Source organism: Chelonoidis abingdonii, chromosome 1 (assembly GCF_003597395.2).
Source record: "Chelonoidis abingdonii isolate Lonesome George chromosome 1, CheloAbing_2.0, whole genome shotgun sequence".
Taxonomy (NCBI): Eukaryota; Metazoa; Chordata; order Testudines; family Testudinidae; genus Chelonoidis; species Chelonoidis abingdonii.
Window position 1 is genome coordinate 60,879,414 of NC_133769.1, and position 25,536 is coordinate 60,904,949.

General features: G+C 40.0%; 1 protein-coding gene across 1 annotated transcript; it reads right to left on the bottom strand.

Moving 5' to 3' along the window:
• Window positions 1-1,015: 1,015 nt before the first annotated feature.
• Window positions 1,016-21,489, bottom strand: SLC38A2 (solute carrier family 38 member 2). Its single transcript, XM_032802438.2, has 16 exons — window positions 21,061-21,489; window positions 19,843-20,081; window positions 19,414-19,495; window positions 19,137-19,252; window positions 13,852-13,925; window positions 13,654-13,746; window positions 13,395-13,476; window positions 10,810-10,892; window positions 8,828-8,886; window positions 8,517-8,696; window positions 7,585-7,664; window positions 7,391-7,491; window positions 6,344-6,468; window positions 5,552-5,696; window positions 5,312-5,409; window positions 1,016-4,334 (listed from the first exon to the last, which is right to left on the bottom strand). Exons 2-16 carry the CDS (start codon window positions 19,953-19,955, stop codon window positions 4,236-4,238), a joined length of 1,530 nt encoding a protein of 509 aa, XP_032658329.1. The 5' UTR covers window positions 19,956-20,081; window positions 21,061-21,489; the 3' UTR covers window positions 1,016-4,235.
• Between the last annotated feature and the right edge of the window lie 4,047 nt (window positions 21,490-25,536).

The window sequence follows — 25,536 nt, forward strand, 5'->3', positions numbered from 1 at the left end:
GTATGTAGTCATTAGTAGGGTTCCATTGTTGAAGCTGATCCTATGCCCAGGTTGTTGAAGCTGGTGTTGAAGTGTTCTAGAGAAAGTTTGATGGATGGGTGGTGATTGTACAAGTTGTGCTGGAAATCTGAGGGAGTTTAATTTGTCCATCCAGAGGATGAAAATATCAATTCATCATAGTTGGTTGGGTGGTACCTTCTCCCAGAAATTCTTCAAATTGACCCACGAAAAGGTTGGCTCATGGGGGAAGCTATCCTAGTACCCATGACTGTTCCCATGGTTTGGACAAAGTGCACTGTTAAATGTGAAATTGTTGTGCGTAAGGATGAAATGGATATTTGGTGATTCATTTAGGGTGGGTTTTTTAAGTGTTGTACAGTAGCTTGTAAGTATTTGAGGTATGCAGCAATGCTGTCATGGCGAGGGATGGTGGTGTATAGGGTGGCAATATCCACACTGGCAAGGATGGTGTTCTGGGGCAGGTTGTTAATGTTGTGGAGTTTCTGTCAGAACTGTCTTGGAGGAAGCTGGCCACTTGTGTAGTGAGTGGTTTGAGGATATACAGCTCCTAACACTATAGGATTCCAGTCATGGATGGGTTTAAGTGCTACTGTAATAAATAGATGTATGTTCCTTGCATGATTCATTCTTCAGTGCTGTTTAATCAACAGATTACATGGAATTACTTGTTCCCTCCAACCCAACTACTAAATGAAATTTTGTAAAATCAGATATTTTACGTTATACCAGATGAATATAGTTGAACACAATACCTGAGTATTTTTTGATAATCTCTGTCTAGGTGCTTGTATCATGCTCATCAGTGGTTCCTGCAAGTCTGTTCATAAGTCAAATGCTGCATAATTCTATTAGATTACTGTGAACACTTCTGAAAAAAAAATATATAATACAAGCAATGTCAAATAAAGAATTAAATCCCCTTCGTGCTGTACATTGCTTTTGAGTTGATAGTAATTCCTTCACCTCTTCATCCCCCAAGAAAAAACAAAATTGCTAAGGATCATTTATTTATTTTTAATTCAGTTAAAACATACAATGTTTCATTGAAACTGTGTAACACTCTTTGCCAACAACTGTAGCTGAATTGTTGACCTCTAACAATACAGTAGCCATATATACACAATATATACAAAGATGCACTGTACACCACCTGTAACAGATACATTAGACTGTAAAAGAAGTTGTTAGTCACTGCATTTGGGAAATTATAACATCCATGATAAACTGTATGAAAAAAATCTGTACCTGATCTATACTTCTTTATGGACCCCAAAGACTCCTCTTTATTGTAACACTTACATTTGTAATAAATAAAACCTTTCATGTTCTTGTGTTCTTACATCTTGAGTGGTAACATATTATTTCAGTTTTTGTAAGCATAACATTTTTCTGTAAAGAAACTTTCCCTTGACTGTTGTTACACATATGTACAACATGAACAACTCTTTGAAATGATGCAATAACCACTAATAATGACAGAGGAATATATACATATACCCAAAGTCCCAAACCTATATTATATACAATATATTTACATTATAGACACATACAGTTTATGTACATAACTATCATAAATATTGAAAAATAGGTTTTAGTTTTAATTGATTAATGTTCTATAAATAACATTACAGTTATGACTGAAATATCATGGAAGACAGCAACGTAAAAACAAGGTGACAATATAGTGGTTTAATACTGAAGCTGCTTATTTCCACTGGTATGTTCTTTACGGACCTCTAAACTGACAGGTTTGCAGCAGAGTCATATATTAGAAAACTACCTAGCAAAGTGGTACTCAAGTTTAACAGCTGAAGAGCTACTTAGTCATCAAATGGAGCTTCAGAGAACAACTGACTCACAATGTAACATCCAGACATTGCTGCATTAATTTGCAAGACTCAATAACATGTATTGATACAACGCAATGAGGTGCTATCATGTAACATCTTCCCCTCTTATCTCCCCTGACAGTGACTGAAGGATTTCCCTCTCTTCCAGTTGCAGAGAAGGAAGAGATTCATTTTTGCTCCCTTTGATGCTGGAAAGGGGATCTCTTCATCCTCCACATACACTATAAACTCTTGGAGGGAGAGGACATTTTAAACCCTCCTCCAGCTTTCCCTGTGCGTGGGGAAGAGGAAGAAGAGTTGCCATATCACTGATCCATAGATCAGAAATAAATGAGCCTTTGATCTGAACTCCACATCCTCTTCCTGAGTACCAGTAAGAGAAGCACTGATCAGTTCAAAGTGCTAATTGAAAGTTGAGTACCACTGGACTAACGAAACAAGCAAGATGAGAGAAAACTCTCACTTCTCATTATGTTTTCTACAGATGTGGCGATTGGTAATTTTAGTCAGAAATATGAATCAAAATCTATGAAAAATTGCAGAGATTTTAAAATTATGGAGAAAGACAGGCATCATCTGCCAAATAGTGATTGTTACCTAGAATTGATTCTGGCTTTTGAGACAAAATCTTCAGTGCTGTTTAATCAACTGATTACGTGCCATTGTTTGTTCCCTCTAACCCAACTACTAAACTGAATTTTGTAAATCAGATTTTTAATATATTATGCCAAATATAGTTGAACAAAAAAGTACCATGACACTCTCTTTTATTATCTCTGTCTAGGTTCTTATACTGCACCCACCATCGTGGTGTCTAAGAAAGAGCCTGTTGATAAGTCAAATGTGCTCTTATGCAGGTACCATTTCTCTTCAAACTGGGATAGGAATAAATAGTAAACATGCAGTAGAAACAAGACAGCTAATCACAAACATAGCACCTGTTTTGGTAGCTTGTTAGGACTCAAAACAAAATGTATCTATTTCTGAAGCAAACAAGTATAAGATGACTGTTCAGTTCATGAGGATTTTTGTTTTGTTTGAACTACTATACAGTATCAACTTAATGAGGAATCCCAGTTGCCTATATGAAGAGAACTTGTATTGAGCACCAAATACTGGTGCAGTTTGTGTATTGGGCTTTTAGCATGCACAAAATCGGAACAAAAATAATCAAGTAATTTAAAATCCATCCAACAGTGGATGAGAAATTGACAAATACTGTGCAGTTTGTAAAAACTGTACAATAAATAAACTATAGCAGGACCTCTTTTTTATGATGCAGCAAGATCAAGAAAGACTGGCCAAAAAACCCAAACATAATTGACAATGGGCCATATGCTATCATGAAGCAGAACTCCCCCGTTAATCTCAAAAGAGAGATTTTTGTATAGCACTGGCATGATATGACCCAGTGTGATTTGGTAGATAGCTGCAACTGAATCAGAACAAACCACCACTGTTTTACCCAACTGCACTAATGAGAACCTCAAGAGCAGAGCTCTCAAGATCTGTATCAGCTCTTCACTGTATAAGTTTATTTTAAACATCACCCATTCTGATGACCTGAAACTGTTAAAAAGCATTAAAACTTGTCAGATTGCCATTTTTTAAAACTATATTTCTAGTTGATTATGTACAATGACTTGTGATATCAACAATGACTTCTTTGATTAAATTTGGGAGTATCTTAGTTTCACTGAAAAAAAACAAACAAACCCTGTTTCTACTTAGTTATGGAGTTTTGACATACTCAAATTGGTTAAAAGTCAGTATAATTATGCCTCCATAGAAGGGAAAATTGTATTAAATTTAGAACACAGATTAAATGTTTGTACAGGTTCTATGTCACTGGGATACATTTTGACTTTAAGAAAACAATTTTTTAAATTAAAAAAAAAAAATCATGCTTTTGAGGTCCATAAGAATTTTTGGTACATAAAATAGTGTTTTTTCCCCTCTCTCTCTCTCTCATTAGATATATCAACACTTTGCTGTAAATTAAGAGTTATTTTTCACATCAAATGGTTCCATTAGGCACATTCAAGTAAAATAATAAAATACCCAAGTAACAATGATGAAAGCCAAACACGGCTTGATAAAATTCTACAGAGAGTTGTGTCCATTCTCTGGAATGGAATAAGATTGTCACTTCCCTCAGCCAGAGATTCAGGTGGTTTGATGTTAATATCCACTTCCGTCATGCAGAATAGTTTCTTTTTAAGAGTTCACTTATTCTACAGTCAGAAGAACCAGCATCAAAGAATCTGCATTTTAAAGGAAGCAAAATTGCAAACCTAGGTAAAATTTTCTTTCTCAGTAGATAATTCAGTGAATGCTGGAGTATTCGAGATTAAATCGTGCCAGTTAATGTCCGCCAGATGCATAATTATGGATCCAATCCATAATAATCAAGATCATACTTCCAATCATCACAAACAGGCCACTCACCAGGAAGAGTATAGCCTGGAAAGAGAAAATATAAAATTCACTTCAGACATTTTATTTTCTTCTTCAGCTACAAAATGTATACCTGACATAAACAGGCAAGTGCCCGTCCTGAGTGACTACTCTTAAGTAAGTCAAACACCACTAAGGAATGACTAATAAAGAACAAAGATTATAGTAAATGCCAATGAGATAACCTTTGATTTTCACATGCTCTGGTGCCTTTTTAAAATGGATTAATAAATTTATTTTTAATATAGCAGGCTACATACTCAGCTGGTGTAAACTGGCATAGCTCTATTGATTTAAATGGAGCTATGCCTGGCTTCGCAAGCTGGGAATCTGAACCTGAATGTCTAAGATCAGAAGCAGCAACACTGAGCAAAGGGCCCAAGTGATCAGGAGGAGGTCAGCTCTGAGAGTAACCGAGAGAAGAAGGTTTTAAAGAAATATTTGAGAGAGGCCAGTGAGGCTGTGTAATATTATACAGCAGTTTCAGTACTGAATAGATATTTTTTTGAATACAGTCCACTAAATATTGATCAGACACTTTCTCTCTATTTATATTATTTGTTATAAAATAGACAAAATGTACCCCATTTCTATTCACACTACTTTAGTGTCAGTAATGGTGCAATAGCTGTATATAATTAAAATAAATTTTATTTCCACCACTATTTAATTTCCACTAACAATTTGCTATTTCAGGATGAAATCCTGGTTGTTGTCGTCACCTCTGGAGTTGGCAGGAACAACTGGAGAGGTCACGTGAAGAAGTATGCAGAAATAACTTCCTGGTGGCTCTCTCCAGTTACATTTGCCTATGAAACTACTTCTTGTCAGAATAATAGACACTACTAGTTACTGCTAGTTCATCAATGAAGAAGATCACAGACATTCTGAAATCCTTAGATTATAAAGAAATAAACTAAAACCCTTGCTCTGAGCCAGTCAGTGATGAAAGCATGTTAATGAAAATACTCTTCTACACATACCCCAATCTTCTGCACTGATTTCAGAGGTTCTTTCTTCACTAGTTTGATATAGAAAGCAGAAGGAAGTATAAAGATCAGCATGGCAGCAGCAGAGGCACCTATATTAATAATAATAAAAATTTTTTGAAATAAGTACAGTGTTTCATTAGACTTTTGAAGACTAATGATTTTGAAAAACAAACAAAACCCTGAATGAATATACAAAAAACAAACAAACAAACAAACAAAAAAAAACCTTACCAATGAATCCAAATATATCTCGAATGGAAGGGACAAAGATTACAAGAACATTGGTAAATGCCAAAACAAAAACTGTAATTAAACTGTGACGTAACCAACTGAACTCCTTCTCTGCACAAAACAGCTGTGTAATTGAAGTGCGGATCTGCAAAAAATAATGAGGACATTAGTATTAATCACAAAAGTCCTTAAAGAGACACTGTCAACTTAATACTGTTATAGTAATCCCAGTTGTTTTTGTAAGACATTAGAGAGAAAAATGTTTCTCTGTTTTGCACTTGACTTTATGCATTTGACAGCTCTTTATGAAAAACAGGTTTTCCAGTTTTTATATATAGGTGTTTATAAACAGGGGAGAGAGAAAATACCTAGCTAAAAACCATTTAAAACAAAGAAATTGGTAAAGGGACTAAGGAACAGGTGTAGTACCCAACACTATTTTTATCTCATTTTTTTTAAAATGACTTGCATATAGAAAAGTGATATAGGGTAAAATATTTATTATAAATTAATAACAATAAAAGGTTTTGACCCCTCTATGTAAAAATATTTTACTTTCTAAATTGATGCCTATCATCTATTTCAATTATTCTGATTCAGTTAAATGAGTAAAAAGCACACACACAGACTTGTTATATAGAACAATTTTTTTAAGTTAAAAAATTACTAGAAATTAGCAAACTGTACTTGCCCAATTAATTTAATATTACTATTAGTCTACAGGCGGAGAGGAAGAAAAGGAACCCAATTACTGGCTAAGATGGACACACAGAATAAAAGAGGATTACTTACTGGGAAGATAACTACAGGTACAGTAAGGGTTACAGCCATAAGTACAGCCAGACGCACAATAAGAATAATAACATCAGCACCCAGGACTGCAGAGTAAGTATGAAGCAATTCTGCTTCAACATTTCCTATAAAGAAAATGGCATTTTAATTGAACTATAATAGCACACTCTTCACAAGACTGCAGCAAGACATGATAGAATGGTAATATCCCTGTATACTTAAGAAATAAAACAGAACAGTCCCTCCACAAATTTACAGTGAATTAAAGACTCAATTGTCCTGTGACTTTGTGGAAGAGAGACAGACACACACAGGGCCTAGCACCACTCATTTTATTTGTACATGTACTTCAGCTGAGCCAAATTCTGCTTTCTGCTACTCACTGACTTTGCATGACAATAGGTTTTCACCTTATTATTAGACTATGGCAACATCATAGCAAATTCTTAGAGCCAAATTCTATTCTCAGTTATACAAATGTAGACTCCCTAAAGACAATGAAGCTACAGAGCAGAACTTAGTTCTTTGGTTTTATAGATGAAAACCAATACAGGCACAGTAGTAGAAAAGGAAAAAATACAATAATGTGCAGTTGAGAGGTCTGTGAAGAGTATTACAGGGGCTAGTGAGAAAAAACAAGCTCATTTCCCTTCTTAAACATATTAAGGCTCAGAATCATAATAAACTCATTTCTATAGCTGTCCTTACAAAGTAACTTCAATGTTGGATTCAAAAGTACTTTACAAATATAAATGAATTTTATAAGCTTTACAATCCCTGGAAGTAGTAAATCCATTTTACTGAGGGACAAACTTAGGCACAGACAGGTCAAGGATAACACCAACTCTGTGTCAAACAGCACTAAAATAGCCTAACTTCCAGTCCTGAACTTTAGCCATAAGACCACTGGTCCCCTTTGTAGGTGAATGTATAAAAATAATTAATTAGTTGATGCTAATTTGTTCTACATTTTAAAAGCCACAAGATTTATTTTGAATTTCTGGAGACATGCTTCATTTAAAAGAAAATAGAAGAGGCAATAACTACCATAAAATGTCAGGTATCCAAAGAGAGCAGCCAGCAGGTACATTATAAACATGGCAAAAAATGAAACATTGGACACATTCATCATTCTTCTACGGGTTCGGCTATTAAAGAAACAAAACAGAAATCACGGTTAGTGACAATCTATTGCTTGTTTCTTTTTGAATAGTAAAGTTATATACAATCTATACATTTACCCTTTCAGTTCTTCATAGATAGGAAGAATAGCAGGATGGCAGACAAAAGAGAATGTTAGGATTGGTACGGCATAGACAGTCTGAAAAACACAAAAACATGCCTTACAAACTTCTTGATAGATGTAGCAAATTTATCTTTGTTGCACAGAATTCATCAGTAGGTTTCTACTTTATATTTTTACTTTCCATTGGAAGTATAATTGGTTTCAATTTTCCATTAAAAAAGTCAACTATTCTGTAAGGTTATTACAACTCTCTCTCTCTCTCTCTCTCTCTCTCGTTCTTAACAGCCCCAATACTGACAATCCTCAAGCCCCACTTAAGCCCACGGTAGTTGAATACACTCTGCATCTCCCAAGAGGTGCTCAGCTCCTTGCTGGATTGAATCTTTAGGCTTGATCTTGAAAATCTTTACTCATATGAGTATTCCTTTCTCATGAAATTTTCCATTACTAGGGGTATATGTGTGAGTAAAGGTTTGCAGGATTTGGCCTTTAGGGGCTGATCCAAAGCCCACTGAAGTCAATGGAGACTTTTCAATCATTATAGTTACACCAATGCAAAATCCATTTACTGGTGAGAGGTTTGCACCAGTGCAACTTAATCTGGTAAATTATTTGTTTTGCAGAATACAGATGGGATTACTCACATGTTTAAAGTTAAACATGTGCTTAAGTGCTTTGCCTTACCATGAGGGGTACTGACTGCCTCCCAGGAGAGGCTGGAAACCCTCATCTCGAGCTCAATAAAAGTTAAGGAAGCCCCATTTTGCAGGAGGTGCACAATACCTTTCAGGATTGTGACATAATTAATGGCCCCCAAAATATTAGATTTGGCAATTATGTAAGCAAAAATGACCATATTTCTATGTAATGTTTGTTCTCCCTCTTGATTTTTAATAGTGAGAATGCCATTTGCATATGCTACCTTACCTGTGAGTTGAAGACTAAATATTTTGGCCTGCACATGTCATCATCACTAGTCATGTTTTGTGCTGTTCCATGCAAAGGTGCAGCAGTTGCCAGGTGTGCCAATGTGCCATTCAGAGTTGTGTTCATCATGTCATACTCCAATCCCAAAGGACAAGGGATTTGGAACTTCTTGCAAATTACCTAAAAATACCACCATACCACATTATCATACTGTATCAGTTAAAAATAACAAAGCTCTTTGAAATCATATGAAATCTCACTTGAAATGCACTATTACAAGCACTGTAAATCTACAGAGAAATTATACTTACAACAATAAGGAAGAAGACCATACACATTAAGGAAAGGCCACTTGTATATCCTAAATATCCTGTCATCAAGAAAGAGAAACAACATTTTAATTGGGGTTTTCCCCCCACACTTATTTGCTAAAAATTACAAAATTTTGTAATTTACAAGTGTCTCATCGCTTGTTTTCACTGCAGTGTTAGCTCGAGCTATAAACTCAAGTTTTGCCCCTCCTTCCACACCCAAAGATTTCTAGCTCAAATTACATGGTTTTAAAAACTTTAAATTTAAACTTGAGCAAGCTGGCCTATTAAGAGAAGGCTGCTGTCACTGGAGTTAGTAATACAGTTGGAGGATGCAGCAGTTCATCAGCAACTGCTAATTCAGTGACTGTGCTGCTAATCAAACTCACATGGTTGTTGTTTCACTATGTGGTCACTATTAGGCTGTTCCTACACTACACTGGCACAGCTGTGCCGCTGTAGTGGCATAGTGTAGACTAGAGGTTTGCAAACTTTTGTACTAGTGACCCCTTTCACACAGCAAGCCTCTTAGTGCAACCCCGCTTATAAATTAAAAAAAAAAAACAAAAAAAAACAAAACATTTTTTAATATATGTAACACCATTATAAATGCTGGAAGCAAAGCAGGTTTGGGGTGGAGGCTGACAGCTCACAACCCCCATGTAATAATCTGGCAACCCCCAAGGGGTTCGTCCATTGATGTAATTAATCCATCTCTCCAGGAGGTGGTAACTAGGTCAATGGAAGAATTCTTCTCTCAACCTAGCTGCATCTACATTAGGGTTAGGTTGACCTAACTATGGTGCTCAAGGTGCAAAATTTTTCACAGCCCTGAGCAACATGGCTAGGTCAATCTAATTTTTACACGTAGACTAGGCCTCACTCAAGTAAGTTGAGTAATTCAAGTATGCTAACTGGTGCAGTGAAGACAAGCTCTCAGTCATCATGACTCTATAGGGGTATGATTTCTGAAGTACATGAATGTGCTGTGCAGTAATTGGTCTGTGTATACCCTTCTGGTGTGCACCAGAAGGATGCATATGGCCCAATTAATGCAGAGCACATTAGTACTCATTAAATAAAAAAATCACACCCTATAAAGCACATTGGCCCACTGTGTAGACAAGCCCTGGGGATCTCCTATAGGTTTATTCACCCAAAGAATCACAAAATCAAAAACAACCCACCTATATAGATCACTGAAGTGCAGCCACTTCTGCTAAGAAACTAGGTAGCAATACAACACAACAGTTTAGGACCCCAAACAAACAACAACAAAAATTATTATTTCCAATTTAAATTGCAGGGAAAATTTAGTTACCCAAAACGAAATCTGGCCAGGACACAAGGGCTAACATCCCCACTCTTGGAAGAGTGCCATGTGGTAACTGATGACCACAAGTGGTAAGAAGCTTCACTTAATAGATCTTATCTTGTTTCCAATGAAGTGAAATGGGAATTCTGATATGGTCTTCAGTGGGAGCAGAAATTGGTCCTGTATTTTATCTGAAAAATGCCACTTTCAGTTCATAGCCCTCTACAACATAGGGTGGGTTATCGAGACAAGCACCATGTGGGGTATTCACTCTGTATTGGTTCAGAGAAAGTATTCCACCAACTGAATCATGCGCATCACTTTGCACAGCATCTATGCTTTCCTCAAATGTGCATAGCACATACATTGACCAGGCCAAATCTGCGTAAACAGAGATCTGACAAGATCACAGTCAAAGGCAGTGGAACTGCAGGCTTCCCGTCCTGTCCTCCCCTACTCTACAAACACTCTGTAGCCCTCATTTATTTCTTAAAAAGAGAGGTCCTGTTCTTCTCCTCAGGGACTGAGATCATTTGCATAGTTCTCCCAGCATTCACCTGGCAAGAGATCAGTAATGTGGAGGTAGCTCCCATATTTGGGCCTTCTACATGTTAACAACCAATCAAACTTATGCTTCCACATTTACTTTAAATGAATAGTTGCTTACCTAAATTTTTCAGCAGTGACAAAGGAAGAATGAACACTATAGACACCAGCACAACCAAATAGTCACCGTTAAGATACCATTCTCTGTAAGAAAACAAAAAGAGAAATTTATAAGTAATCAAAGCATTTTTACAACAATGATGCTCACAGCTTAATCCTTACAAAAAATAGTGTGTTATAGAAACAAATATAAGTAAAAGATAAAATATCCAGTAACAATACCAGAGAATAAAACTATGTTGTGATAATTTCACAAAAAAAAAAAAAAAAAAAAAAAAATGTATAAAGGGGCTATTGAAGATACATCTTGAAATAGCAGTATTTCAAAATACATTTTTTAAACCTGATAAATGGGAGAAATAGGTTTAGATGCTGAAAATTCTAGCATTCAGATATACTATTTGAACTTTACTCTTCAGAATAGTATCCAAGTCAGGAAGGATCACACCACAAGGGGGCAGGGAGAGGGAAAAGAATCACGCCTCCCAGAACTATATTGAGGCGATCCTCCCATCATCTTCCCTCCTAAAATGTCCCTTTCCCTCAGTGTCTTCTGCCAGGATAGGTGTATACATGGGGGAGGGGGGGGAGGGAAAGAGGGGAGAGACAGGAGATAGACAGTGGGTTGGTCAGGTGAATAACGAGGCTGGTGGAAATAAAAATGCATATTGCTCAAATTCACAAAAGGTACTTATGTCCCTGAATTCTAATGGGAGGTAGCTGCCTAAGGGTATGGCTATATTTGAAATTTCAAAGCGCTGCCGGGTGTAGCACTGATTACACTGAGGCTTTACAGCACTGTATCTTGCAGCGCTCAGGGGGGTGTATTTTTCACACCCCTGAGCGCGAAAGTTGCAGCGCTGTAAAGTGCCAGTGTAGCCAAGCCCTAAGTGAATCTGGACCTTTGTCTCTTTGTTGCTCCCCAGCCCCCAACCCTGAGGCTGCATTACTTTCTCACTATGCCCCATCTGGGATGGAGATCACCCTTTAAGAGAGGCTTTGAAGAGCCAGGGGAAATCTCTGGTAATGTTGCTCTACTATGCTGCCAGGGAGCTAGGGGAAAAGCTAGAGAGAGAGCTGAGAGTTGCAACAGAAGCACACGGCCTCTGCATGGCTGGCCCTGGCCTTCTGCCTATCACTTGGGACACAGGGAAGATTTCATTCCGTTCCACAGGGGCAAATCTGGTCCCTCACAATTGAAAAAATATGGAAGAATATCACCACAAGGGAAATTTAATAGAGATTTTCTTCCCTGAACCCCCTCCTGTGTTTCTTTTTTCTTTCAATAGGCAAAAGTAATCAGTCATTTGTCAGGTGTATTGGGAGCATCTTCCTCTGAAACACTGGGGGGACAAATTCAGTTCTCAGACCAGTGTAAAGCAGATGTAACTTCAGTGCAATGAAGTAACAGGGCAAAACTGGGCATGGGTATTCAACTGTGGCAGTAATAGTGTAGCCTTTATCCCACTGTTAATACTGGAAATAGTACTAGCTGATCCATAACAGGAGATATTTTTAAACCAGATGTAATCTTTGGATGAGCAAATAGCTTTGTTGAGCAAATAATCCATCTTAAAGCCTTTACTGGTTTGAACATTAAAGGCTAAATTCTGAAAACTGGTGTAAATCTGGATTAAATTTTAACAGAGTCACTCTGGATTCATACCAATGCAAATGAGAGAAGAATTTGGACCATTTCTTTAGCTACTTTATTTGGAATTAAAAAAACAAACAAAATAAAAAACAAAAAAAACCCACACACCATACATTCTCAAATTAGTGTGATATAGATATCTGTAAGATAAAGTTAATGTACTGCCACTTGTCTTTTTTTAAAACAAGAAAAATGTTTTGTTGAGTAAAAAAAAAAAAACAGACAAAACAAAACACTGATATCAAAGGCCTTCAGCACTTCTCATCAGAATGCATCTTATTGCTGGTGATGCCCAGGTGAAGGAAATCATGACTTGCAAAGTCAAGAAGTTATGGAATTTCTGTGTGGATTAATGGATAATGTAGATGCACAGTTTGGATACAGGCTGCATATCTTAAATCACTACATGCACTGTAATCAATGAGCTGGTGTTTTTAATATTGCCACAGACTTACTGAATATTTGTCCTTAAGCAAGTATTAACTAGAATCACTGTAGAAATGCAGCTTACTATAAAAAGTAAGAATACTTCCCACAATGTTAATGTTTGAAAACTATCTTATCTGTCTAAGCTTCCTGAAATACATTAGAGATAACAACTACGACCCCATTAAACTTTCATTTCATTATTGAGCAATATTTTGACCAGCACAGCCATTAGCACTTACCAGATATTCTTTACATAACTATTTTCTATATATGATGGAATACTTATATTTTGCTAACATCTTTACCAGCAGAGGCTAGATCCATGTCAAATGGACCACCCAAGGGGTAGGAAAAAACCACTTACTGGAGCTTAACAGAGCCCTATCTCTGATTAAGAAGCTACAATAAGATGTACCAAAGGAGGTCTTCATATAGAATGTATACGTTGTCCATTGCTGTTTCTACTAATAGTTTCTCTGATGAGGAGGAGTTCTATCACCTACCCTGTGTTCTCTTCGATGTTCATAAATGACTTGATGACCAATGGCAACTCATATTTCACTATGTAGAGGTAGCTTGACATAGCTGTAGGTGAATAACATTATAAATCATTAAAAATATAGATGGAACATGACATAAAAACTTATTTCGTAACTTTACTTGACGAAATTAATAAAAAGATGTGAAAAAAGTCTGAGAATGGAGAGGGAGTATTTAATATTTGACATTACAATCTACAGTACATATTTTTAAAACCCTCACCTCCAATGTTCTGCATTGTAATTGATCCAGAAGCTGCAATTTTTCCAGCCAAACCAAATGCCTTCATTCCTAGCTGTTCATATAATAGAGATCCTACAAACATACAAAATAAAATCAATTGAAAAGCTGTATTTTACAAAGGAAAGATAATATGAAGTTAGTAATAACTATTTGTACAATAATAAGAATTTACCATACCTCCTTCATTGGCAGTCTTTAGGAGAAGATGAACTGAATATAAAGAGAATATTGACACTACCACCAAGAGAATCCTGGGGGGGAGGAAAAAAGCCAAAAAATTTTTAGACAGCCTTACATTTATTTAGTTTAGCTATATTAAGTGAGCTATTTGAATAGGAAAGATTTAAGATAGAACATAAGAACCAATATCAAAATACAGTGAAATGAAACAAGAAAAATAAGTGTAAGTTCCAATGCTAGCTGAGAAGGTATGAATCAATCAGTGCTTGTTTATGAAAGGACATCATACTTGAATCCACATTGGAAGGTACACCTATTTTCATTATTTTGTCAACAGGCCCAATTCTCATTTATACTAGATACTGGTGAAGTAGGATTAGATACTCACATCGACTTTACACCATTCTAATAGCGTAAAGGGGCCTTAGAGAGGTGCAAGTATAAATGAGAATCAGACCCAATATATTTTTGATTGATCCAACAAACAAAAATATTAAAAAAAGAAAACCATTATTTTGTATCACTGTAACAGCTGTTTTTCTATTCTTACTTTTTCTCCTCATATTCTTAGGTAATTAGATCACAGCTAGTTCATCTCTGAAATACTAGACTTGTGACTGATGTGATTTGTGACTAGGTGAGAAAATCTGCTAAAGTCTGAAACAAATCACCTTATAGCTGTATGTGATGTTTTTGTGTAAAGCAAGATACAAAGACAGTTAATTGACTGGTAAAGTATGGATGGACAATTAGAAAATGGTAAGAGCTCATGACTCAGTACTGTTTGTTTTACAATTCATGTACACTGAAATGATCTGAATGCAGGTCAGTTTTCTTTGCTTAACATTTATGTTTCACCTGTGCTTAAACAGAGACTGTTAATGGCTCCCAGAAGTTGTCTAATTTTCTTATAGTTTCTATTAGAACTACATATGCTTTATTAGCAGCAAACAGTCCTGTGACACCTTATAGACTAACAGATGTCTTGGAGCATGAGCTTTTGTGGGTGAATACCCACTTTGTCGGATGCATGTATGTCTGTTAGTCTATAAGGTGCCACAGGATTCTTTGCTGCTTTTACAGATCCAGACTAACACGGCTACCCCTCTGATATATGCTTTATTGAAATGCTTCTTTGTAACTTCTAAAAATTCTCAGTGAATCACAACAAATACACCCTTCAGCAGCTGCACTGTTCTTTGCAGCTAAAAAACACCACTGTCACAAAACTGTAATAAATCAAAACAACAAAAACACCACACCACTTCCTACACCAATACAAGCATTCTGCTTTAAAAGAACAGTTCCCAGAGAGACTATAGCTGCTATCAGGCATGTTGTTGACAAGTAATACAAGAATCTCCACCCAGCTCCATCAGTGTACTGCAGAATACACTGCAAATCATATACAAATAAATTTTCGTGATTGTGAAAGGTAATGATTAAGTGGTGCACTGGTAACTGGACTTCTTATTTGTTCACCAGTCATAAGCAGTACTGGAAAAAGCGTACAGATTATAATGTTTGGTACTACAAAAAACATAGATAGATATATTTTTCAACACTACCTCGGACTTAGAATGGCCACTTTATCAGAGTAACAAGGTAGTTTAGTCCAGTGTTTCTCAAATGCTCCCACCAGTAGATTTTCTTGAAGCCACAGCCTCCTGGGTGGTGATTGGAGGGGGGGTGGGGAGCGGCTAGATGACAATAGCACCCCCCCGCCCCCCCCCCCCGGGTTTGGCCCTGCCCCCTCTGGAGCTGCAAATCCAGAAAGCAAGCAGCCAGTTAAGTTCCCACTTTCCCAAGGGTGACGGGACTCAGATTTCCAGCTTCAGCCTGGGGTGGCAAACTGCAGGCTCCAGCTGCATGACATATCAGGTTCCATCCCCACCTGCAGCAGGCTTCAGGCTCTGGCTTGGGCTACCACTCCTCCACTGCTCCTGGCCCCACTGTGTCCTCCAGCTCTGATCCCCAGCTGCAGGCTTTGGACCCCTCCCACCTCCCCCACCATCACCCCTGTTCCTACTACCTCCCCATCCAGGGCTTAATTAGTCCCCCAGCTTGCCAGTAAGTTCTGCTGTGAAAGTGGTATTTGTATGTTTGTTTATATCACTTTTCACTGCCTCCCAGCTAGCTATAAAGTGTGCTGCTGTGAAAAAATGATATTAGCTAATATCACTTTTCACAAAGAAGCAGACTAGTGAGCAATACAAAACAAAGCAACCAAGAGGCAAAACAAACAAAACACCTTCATCATGTTTCAGTGCAGTAAGAAGAGAGACAAATGTATATTATTGAGTCTGCTCAAAACAGAACAACCCAACCCTACATAATAAATTACTATGATTTGGACATGTGCATATTTATTGTTTTTCCTAAAGTTAATTAGGAAATTAGGAAGAATTGTCAGAGTGGCCACCCGCAAGAATTGGTGGCCACACTCGAGCCACCAAAAAAATTACTGTGAGAACCCCTAGTGTAGTCCGTGTGCTCATTTAGTTCCTGGCTTCTATGCGGAAACTACAAGCACACACACTGAGAACACTTGTCCGTACATACCACCAGCTCAGTTCATATAATCCACCTAATAATTATCATGTTAAAAATTTAAAGTCAGTGTCAGACTGGGCCAGATGTGAAGCAACCAGCTAGACTTAAACGCTTTTTATACTGTTATTAATCCTGTGAGCCATGCACCCAGTGACGTCTTAGCTACTGCAGCCTGTGCTCTCCTGCATCTAGACTACTAATCATACTTAATTTGTGATGTATGTGAACTAATGTAGCCTTATTTCAGTAGCAATATATCTGAATACACTCTAGAGATAAAAAATAAAATAATGAATTAAACCACTATGGCACCTATGATTGCCATATTGCTAGCTACAAGTTGTTTTTTTTTAAATGAACTGATTACAGCATAATGTGCAGAATTAGTCAAATAACTAACTGACTTTAAACTTGCTTCTCCCTCTTTTTATTTTTTTGTCTACACTAACCTAGAGATGTCACCAGCATAACACATGTAGGCTATCATAACCACTACAGAACCTCTTTAGAGCATGGAATTGGCATATAAAAGGCAGTAAATGCCCTTTGCTATTTTTAACTATATGGCACAGCTTTGTTATTAAAAAATATTAATGGTAAGTATAAATAAAAGGGTATATAGAGTTCTTAGCAAGAAAAAAAGAAAGAAAAAAAAAAAGTCATGCAATGCACTAAATCTCCAATAACAGAGATTCCACAACCTCCTTAGGTAATTTGTTCACTGCTTGACTACCTTGCAATTAGAAGCTTTCCTAATGCCTAACCTAAAATCTCCCTTGTTGCAATTTAAGCCATTACTTCTTATTCTTCGTCCTCAGTGATAAGGAGACAATTATCAATTGTCTCTTATAACAGTTTTCTTACGTACTTGGAAACTGTTATGTTCCCCCTCAGCCTTCTCTTCTCCAGACAACAAGCCAATTTTTTCAGTCTTTCCCTAGCAGTTCATTTTTCTAGACTTTTAATCATTTTTGTTGCTCTTCTCTGACTTCCTTCAATTTGTCCACATCTTTCCTGAAATGTGATGCTCAGACTGGACACAATACTTCAGTTGAGGTCTAATCAGTGTGAGTAGAGCAGAAGAATTACTTCTCATTCTTGTTACAACACTTCTGCTAATATATCACAGAATATGTTTGCTTTTTTGCAACAGACGTATTACTGTTCACTCATATTTAGCTTGTGATCCACTATGACCCCCAATCCCTTTCTGCACTACTCCTTCCTAAGTAGTCATTTCCCATTTTGAATGTGTGCAACTGATTGAAAGTACTCCACCTAAGAAGAACAATTGTCTTGTTGAGTTTCACCCTATTTATTTCTGATCATTTCTCCGTTTGTCAAGACTTCTAAGCCTATCCTCCAAAGCACTGCAAACCCTCCATGTATTGTCCACACAATGTAAATGTACTCTCATTTCATTATCCAAATTATCATTAAGATATTGACTAGAACTGGATCAACTCTACTGCCCTTCCAGCCTGACCTGTGAACCACTGATAACTCCCTGAATACCATTTTCAAACCAGTTGTGCACCTACCTTGCAATAGGTTCATCTAGCCCAGTGGTTCTCAAACTTATTGATTCTCCCCCACTCCTGCTTATGTCTGTATCATTTTACATCCCCCCCCCCCCCCCCCCAGTACATATAGCTGCCACTCAGGCCTGGTCTACACTACGCTGTTAACCAATTTTAACAGCGTTAAATCGAGTTTAACGCTAGACCCGTCCACACTACACTGCTCTTTATATCGATTTAAAGGGCTCTTGAAATTGATTTCTGTACTCCTACAAAATGAGAGAGTAATGCTAAAATCGATATTACTATATCGGAATAGTGTTAGTGTGGACGGAAATCGACATTATTGGCCTCATTATTTTACAGTAGCTACCCACAGTGCACCGCTCCAGAAATCGATGCTAACCTTGGACCATGGACGCACACCACCGAATTAATGTGCCTAGTGTGGACGCGCACAATCGACTTTATAATATCTGTTTTATAAAATCGGTTTAAGCTAATTCGAATTTATCCTTTAGTGTAGACGTAGCCTCAGTTCTGAAAGCAGAGTGGAGAGTAGCAGCTGCTGGCCAAGCACCCAGCTCTGAAGGCAGTGCTGCCGCCAGCAGCAATGCAGAAGTTAGAGTAGAAAGGTATGACACTGCCACTCTTACTTCTCCATTGCTGCTGCAACGGCACTGCCTTCAGAGCTGTGCACTTGGCCAGCAGCCACCGCTCTCTGGTTGCCCAGTTTGAAAGGCAGAGTGAAGAGTGATGGCTGCTGGCTAGATGCCCAGCTCCGAAGGCAGCGCCGCCGTCAATTAAGGTAAGGCACACCCAGCCAGCAGCTGCTACTCTTCTAACGCTTCTCCCCTCCCTCCCCCTTAATACATTCCATGCCCCCTAGACTATATTTCTCTAGTTTGCTTCTGAAAAGGTCATGTGAGACCATATGAAAACCTAGTTAAAGTTGAGCTATATCACATTTACTACCTGTGCCTACCCATAAGGCTTGTAATTGTTTCAAAGACCTGAAGAAAAACTCTATTTGGCTCAAAAGCTTGTCTCTCTCACCAGCTGAAAGTGGTCCAATAAAAGATATTACCTCACCTACCTCTCCAATATCCTGAAACCAACAGAGCTACAATTACACTGGATACCGCTAATATTGTCTATTAACAGATACATGGCAGAAGAGCCTTTTTTAATTAACCAAAACATACTTACACAAAAAGAATAATTCCAGTGTTTGCCATGGCATAAGAAAGTCCAAGGATGCCACTACCCATAATAACATTGCTCAGATTAAACGCTGACATTCCAAAGGAAGTAGTACCTGGATGCTGTGTAAGGGAAGGAAAAGCTAATAATTAATAGAGAACCAGTGATTTATTCATGCTTCAGATTTGAATTGAAATGAACATTTTCCATTTTTCAGGGTTAAATGTTTGAAAGTAAAGCAATTGTTCAGTGTGCTAATTTTAACACTGTTAGGCATACTTACATATTCAATGTCATACTTCTTCTTTCCAAGATTGGATTCAAGCAGGAAATTTTGATTTTCTGGATCCCTGTCTACACAAGGTCTGTAAGAAAAAAATAAATAAATCCATATTTAATTGTTATAATGAACCTGTTATATGTTAAATTGCCTTTAAGAAGTTAGTTGTTCCTGTTTTTTTAATTGTTTCAAAGGGAATTAGAAAACCAGCAAATCATCCAACAAAAACTAACTACATAATCTGTCATCTGCAAAATGACTATACAAAATTTTGTATATTCAACTTTCTATATTTCTAATAGATAAAAACATTAATATCTTGCAAGGCATTTTAAAAGAGTACTTTATTACGCATAATGTACTTCACACCTTTAGAGTACTGTAGAAATATTTTAAGAAACAGAACTAAGAGCAATGCAAAATCCTTCTGACCTCATAGGTGTTTTGGTTGGATATGAATAATTGAAGTCATTGCTGTTAGAGCTATAGCTGCTGCTGTCTTCATCTGGAGAGATGTTAAACTTGCTCATGTCTGCTCTGTCCATGATGGGAATTTAATTAGCTTTTCCCAGTATCAGATGAAGTGGGGAATATTTGGCCTGATGACTGCCCCTCGGTGGCAGTCTCCACTGAGCTCGCTCTTTTGTCCTTGGATGCTGGATTTGCCTTGCCTGTGAAGGTAAAAAGGAAACGTCAATACTGCAGTGGTCTATCAAGCCGGTCACGTGAAGAGCGGCTGCTTGCTGCTGCTCTGGGGCTGATTCATCGCCAGCCAGGCGAGTGGAAAAGTACCAGCCGAGGAGGGGCGGAGAGGAAAAGTACAAGATACTGACTACAGCGGAGAACAAAGATAAATTTTCAACTACAACACCCAAGCACACGCCAGAAGATGTGATCTGCATAGGAAAGGGTCTGTGTATGTACGTTGGGTTTTCTGAGACATGTTCTTTCATGCATACACAAAAGCAAAAGATTGAAATCAAAATCACACGCTTCAGCTGCTAGGAAGACAGTTATATCTGATGATCAAATCCACCCAATTTACATAACTTACATGGAGACCAATCATATTGCAATGAAAAAACTATAATATTCACATTAAGATTTATAACGGAGAAGTACCCACAGTATACTATAATGAAAAATATTTGTTATAGTAACAATAAAATATCCTTACACATAGATGTATTTGATCACACACACACGTGTACTATGTGTGTGAAAGAGAAATACCTCCAGTCCACCCTTCCTGTGCCAGAAAAGAAAACTGATGCAACATCCATGTGCGATTGTCATATTCACTCTTGATTAACCTTCCTCTCAAACATTTCCATACCGCTCCCTGCTTTCTATTTCCCTCCCCCCATCCAGGGACATGGGATCCCTGCAGTTTAAATGGGGAAAAAATGCAAATCAGTCACAAGACTGCACCAGCAGAGTGGTTTTTTTAAACCTTGGAAGGAAGCAGCAGCTGGGGCGAGATTTTACGTCCGTCTGATCCACTCTCACACACAGAAAATCCCTCGCAGAGGTTTTTAAATATCGTTTCAGAAACATAATATTGATCTTAACTGAAGGCACCAACAACCCACTCAGCGATTTAAAGCCCAGACGCCTCAACCCCACGAGCAATAAAGCACAGTACGTTACCTTGGCGGAGCTGAAAACTGAGGATTTCCCCTCTGAAATCTTCGGAATACCGACGGGATCTTTTTCTAAATCGATAATTTTAGATGTTTTTAAAACAAAAAACCCACAATCCTTAAAGTGAAAAAAATATAAATAAAAGTATCAAAATTTCGTTTACAAGCCACCGGAACACGAGACAAAAAAAAGTAAGGTTCCCCTTCTACTCAAACCCTCGGCTGAGTAGAAGCATGTGGCTTTGGGAAGGAATGTTGTTATCCCGGCTGGGCAGCCAGATATCGCTCGCGTTCGACGTTGGTACAGGTCTGAAAAATGTCTCTGCTGCCTCTGCTTTTTGAGAGCGGACTGCGGAGACGCACAGGAGGAGGAAAGGGCGAGGCACTAACATACACAGCAATGTGCCGCCTTTCCTTTGTATACCAACACCAGCCCCGTAACCACGCCCCCGGCTCATTTCCTGTCTCGCTAGGCCGGCTATGTTGCTCAGGCGCTGTTACTTCCAAACCCCCTCCTCCATCGACGAGAAATACCAAGAGAACATTATTTAGCACTGGAGACAGACTGTACTTAACTACCCCCCCCCGTCACCAAACGAGATATCACCTCTACTTTGTGTTCACTTATTTCAGAGGATCTTAAAGGGCCTGACATGAATGTATGAAACCTCACAACACTAGAGTGAGTGAAGGAAACCCCCTTTTAGAGAGAAGACAGAGGTACAGAGCGGTTCAGTGAATGCATGATGCAATAACCATAATTCTTTCAAGGACATCATTCATTCATTACTAAAAGCTCTGCAGGCTTCAACTTCCCCCATCTTTAACATCCTACTTCACAGAGGTGGGGTGAGGCTGTTTGTAAAGAATTCCTTGGTGTAAAGAAATTCGCACTTGACAGTTGCAGTTTACAGATTATTTGATTTCAGGACCGTTTAATTGGGTGTAGCTTACTCCCCTGTCTATCATTGTGAGTGATTCCCAGACTCTCACCGTTTGCAGTCATCCCCTCTTTAGTGGTTGTGTCACGTTACAATGATGGGAAGGTTACCGAGGTGAAAGCTGATCAGTCCCATGGTCCTACTACTGTCATTTATTATTTGTAACCTATGATGCGGTGCACACACATATAAGTCCAGATGGTAGCTGGAGTTTAAAAGGAACCCTTAGGCTTGCGTCACTGGATTATTTTCCAAGGCCTTCGCCTGGGGTCTCACACCTCTTAAGGGGCCCAGGAAGGGCGACACAACACCCTTATCCTCAGCCAATCTCTTACTATTTCCCCCCTAATGATAGTTGGAGGATTTTGCTCTCGCTACGATGTAGCAGGTTGTGGCGGGGTGAGGGTCCGTACTAAGCATTACCGCCTCTCCAGGGAGGGCTGGGCATGGATTTTATTCTATGGCTCCTCTCCCCGCTCTGGGAAGTTGGTGGGGGGGATTTCGAAATCATTCCCCCCTGCAAGGATATAAACAAATGTTCCACTGTATTTCACACGCCTTTAGCGAGCGGCCTTGGGAGGGAGAGAGAAGGATTTGCGGAAAGTCTCTCCCCCACCCCCCCAGTGAGGTGCGAGGCTGGTGCTTTTGGAAGCGGGGGGCAGTCTGTTGTCAGTGCAACGTGCGCTGCCCCCCGGGAAGTATCCCTCCCTCGCACTGCCCCAGTCCTTTGATTCCTTCCCAGCCGCCGGAGCCGGAGGTGGATGGCTGCGCGCATTTGCAGCGCGGGTGGCCCTGCAGCATGCTGTGCTTGTGTGCAGGCGGCTCGAGCCCCCTGCGCGGGGAGGGGCACACGTGTGCAGCAGGTCTATGGGGTGGAGAGCCGTGCAGGGGATTGTGTGGGGGCTGAGCTAGCTTCCTGCGTCTGAACCGCACGCCGTATTCTAGCCCTCCCCCACCCGCCCCCCTTGTCACGGCTGCAATGGGGACATTCCTGGGAGCGCCACGCACAGCAGCCCCGCGGGCTCCGAACTCGATGCACACGTGGCCCCGCGCGGGCCGGGATGGGGGGGGGCGGTGTCCTACCCCCAGGGACACGGGGCGCACGGATTTAAGGCGCAGCTGCTACACTCAGGGGTGCGCCTCTTTAGTGGCCCACCGCGCCCTATCCTGGCTGAGCGGCTTTCCCCGGCAGGGCGGCGCGAGCAGCTCAGGCACTTGGCGCGTCGAGACCGGGGCCTCAGCCCGGCGGCGCGAGCCGACCGTTAGATTCCGGCCTTCCTGGGTAGAAGCGCCGAAAATTCTAGAGCAGGCGGCGGTGGTGAACTCGCAGACGGGGGGGGGGTTGAGGAGGAGGAAGAGGGCGGGGCCTTGTTGTCAGAGCGCGGGGCAAAGGTTCTAAAAATTTTCCATAACTGCAGCAAGCGAGAGAAGAGGTGTTCGCTGGCCCCGCCTCCCTGGCGTTGTGACGCGTTAGTCAGCGGCCAGGCGGGCAGGAGCCTGCGCGAGCAGGAATGCGGTGGGGCTGCTCACGCGCTGTTCACGTGCCTGCGCTGCCAGGGACAGGGCAACCCCTGTGCTCCTTTTCCCTTCGCTCTGCCGTTCCGGGTCTGAAGCAGGGCAAGGGGTGCCCGGGCTGCGTGTGCAAACCCCCACACGGTGCCGCTGGCTGGGGGATCCCACGTGACCCAGGTTGCCAGCAGCCACGCGGGGCGGGCCTGTTTGCATGTTGTCAAGGAGCTGACGGTAGGCACCAAACGCCCTGCACAAATGGTAGCTGGGGGGCGATCTGCTGAGACTGTTGCAGGGTTTGGCGCCGGCCCAGCTCGGCCATCACATGTGAGTTCGGTTGTTAAACGTGGCCTTCAAGCAAACAAGGCTGGGAAGTTTGGCGCCTTGGGAAAGAGAAGCTCAGTGCCCAGCAAAGGCCTGATCAAGGCAAATGTGCCACAGGCAGGGTGGTCACTGCCACATCCCTTGCACACAGGACATGGACATTTCAGTACTTCCAGGAACGATGTGACCCTAACCCTGCCAAGTGACCTTGTGTCTGTGGCTTTGCCTCTCAGCATGACTGTGCCACTGCTGGCATGATCTAACCCCCGCTGCTGTGACCCCCGCCTCTGCCAGCATGATGGCACGTGGGAGGTCATGCTGGTGAGGGGTGCAGCAACTGCTCTTCAGAATGCTCTTCGCTGTGCATGCTACCTGTCAAAACCATGTCTCATTTAGTCTCCGTATCAGCATAGGTGGTAAGTAATATGGGCCTCTAGTGCCCATGCTCCACCAATATTAAGGAAGGTGGGCCTGACTCAACCAATGTTTGGGCTTATATTTTCAGAGCCTTCCCATCCGTAGGACAGACGGGAACAACCACCCCAGGCCCTGTGATTCAGGGAGACACAGGGTCCAGGGTGGCCTGGTGCCAGGAGCAGTGAGCAACCCAGCCCACTCCCACTCCACTCCTTCTCCCAAGCCCCTGCTCTGGACCCCATGTACCCTAAAGCATGGGGACCCCCAAAGCATGGGCCTTGGGCAGTTGCCCCGGTCCATCCTATGGACAAGAAGGCTCTGGGCACCGCTAAAAATGTTCCAAACCTGGCACCCATGTTACCAGACAGAGGACAAACCATAGAAAAACAGTACTGTTCAGCTGAATGGCCTGCCTACCCACAGGTGTTCACATGGGTTACCTATCTGCATCTGAAAGTGGGATTTGTTCTTAGGTTTTAATGTAAAATAAAACCCATGATTTGATGTATTTTAAAGTTATGTGAAGGATGCCTGTAGCCTGTGAGTAAGCACCCTTAGTGCTTGTATAAACCCAGATAAATAAATAAATCATAAAAGCTACTTTGCAAAATCAGCAACAACCTGAAGAATCAAACCAAAGCAAATTCATGCTCCACAGCTCACTTTACTGGGAAATCTAAAAAGCACAATAATAGAGGTAAACAATGTGTATCCACTTCAATTTTAGAGAGAAAAATAAACCTTTTAAATTGGATCAAAAATTGGGCCAAAATCATACCTTCAGGCACTGCCAATTATACAAATAGCTATATTTTAAATAAGATAAGTCAGGTTGACCTGTTTATTGTGATTTGCATTAATATAATACCAAACAAGTAAAGAGTGCTGCAGTGCAAACTATGCTTTTTGTAGACACTGTCAATCCCCTGAAGGATTTTTTTTTTTTTTTTACCATAAACTTGTCTTTTATGAGATAATGTCCATGGCAGCACCCTATTCAAGGCAATCACCTGGCTTTTGTGGGTGATTAAATGCCAAAGTGAAGCTAAAACATTTGATAAATGTAAAAGCCATTTATGCACACTTGCTATGAACATTACACCTCTTATAGAAGAGAAAGGAAGTATTAACAAAAAGAGAATTTGAAAAAAAAATCTTGTCTTGGAGACTATGAAAGTTTTCATGGCTGCTACTTTGTTGGGCTATGATCCAGCAAACACTTAAGTATGTGCATAATATTAAGCAGGTGAACATCTAAATCAATGACACTACTAGTGTTTAAAGTTAGGTCT

What these genes read in the sequence shown, in the direction of transcription:
- SLC38A2 (XM_032802438.2), bottom strand. Translation starts at nt 19,955, where the DNA reads ATGGACAGAGCAGACATGAGCAAGTTTAACATCTCTCCAGATGAAGAC. An exon ending in TGGATACCTGACATTTTATG is followed by an intron (nt 6,469 to 7,390) that starts GTAGTTATTGCC and finishes TTTTCTTTATAG; the next exon opens with GAAATGTTGAAGCAGAATTG. An exon ending in TACCTGTAGTTATCTTCCCA is followed by an intron (nt 5,697 to 6,343) that starts GTAAGTAATCCT and finishes TATTTTTTGCAG; the next exon opens with ATCCGCACTTCAATTACACA.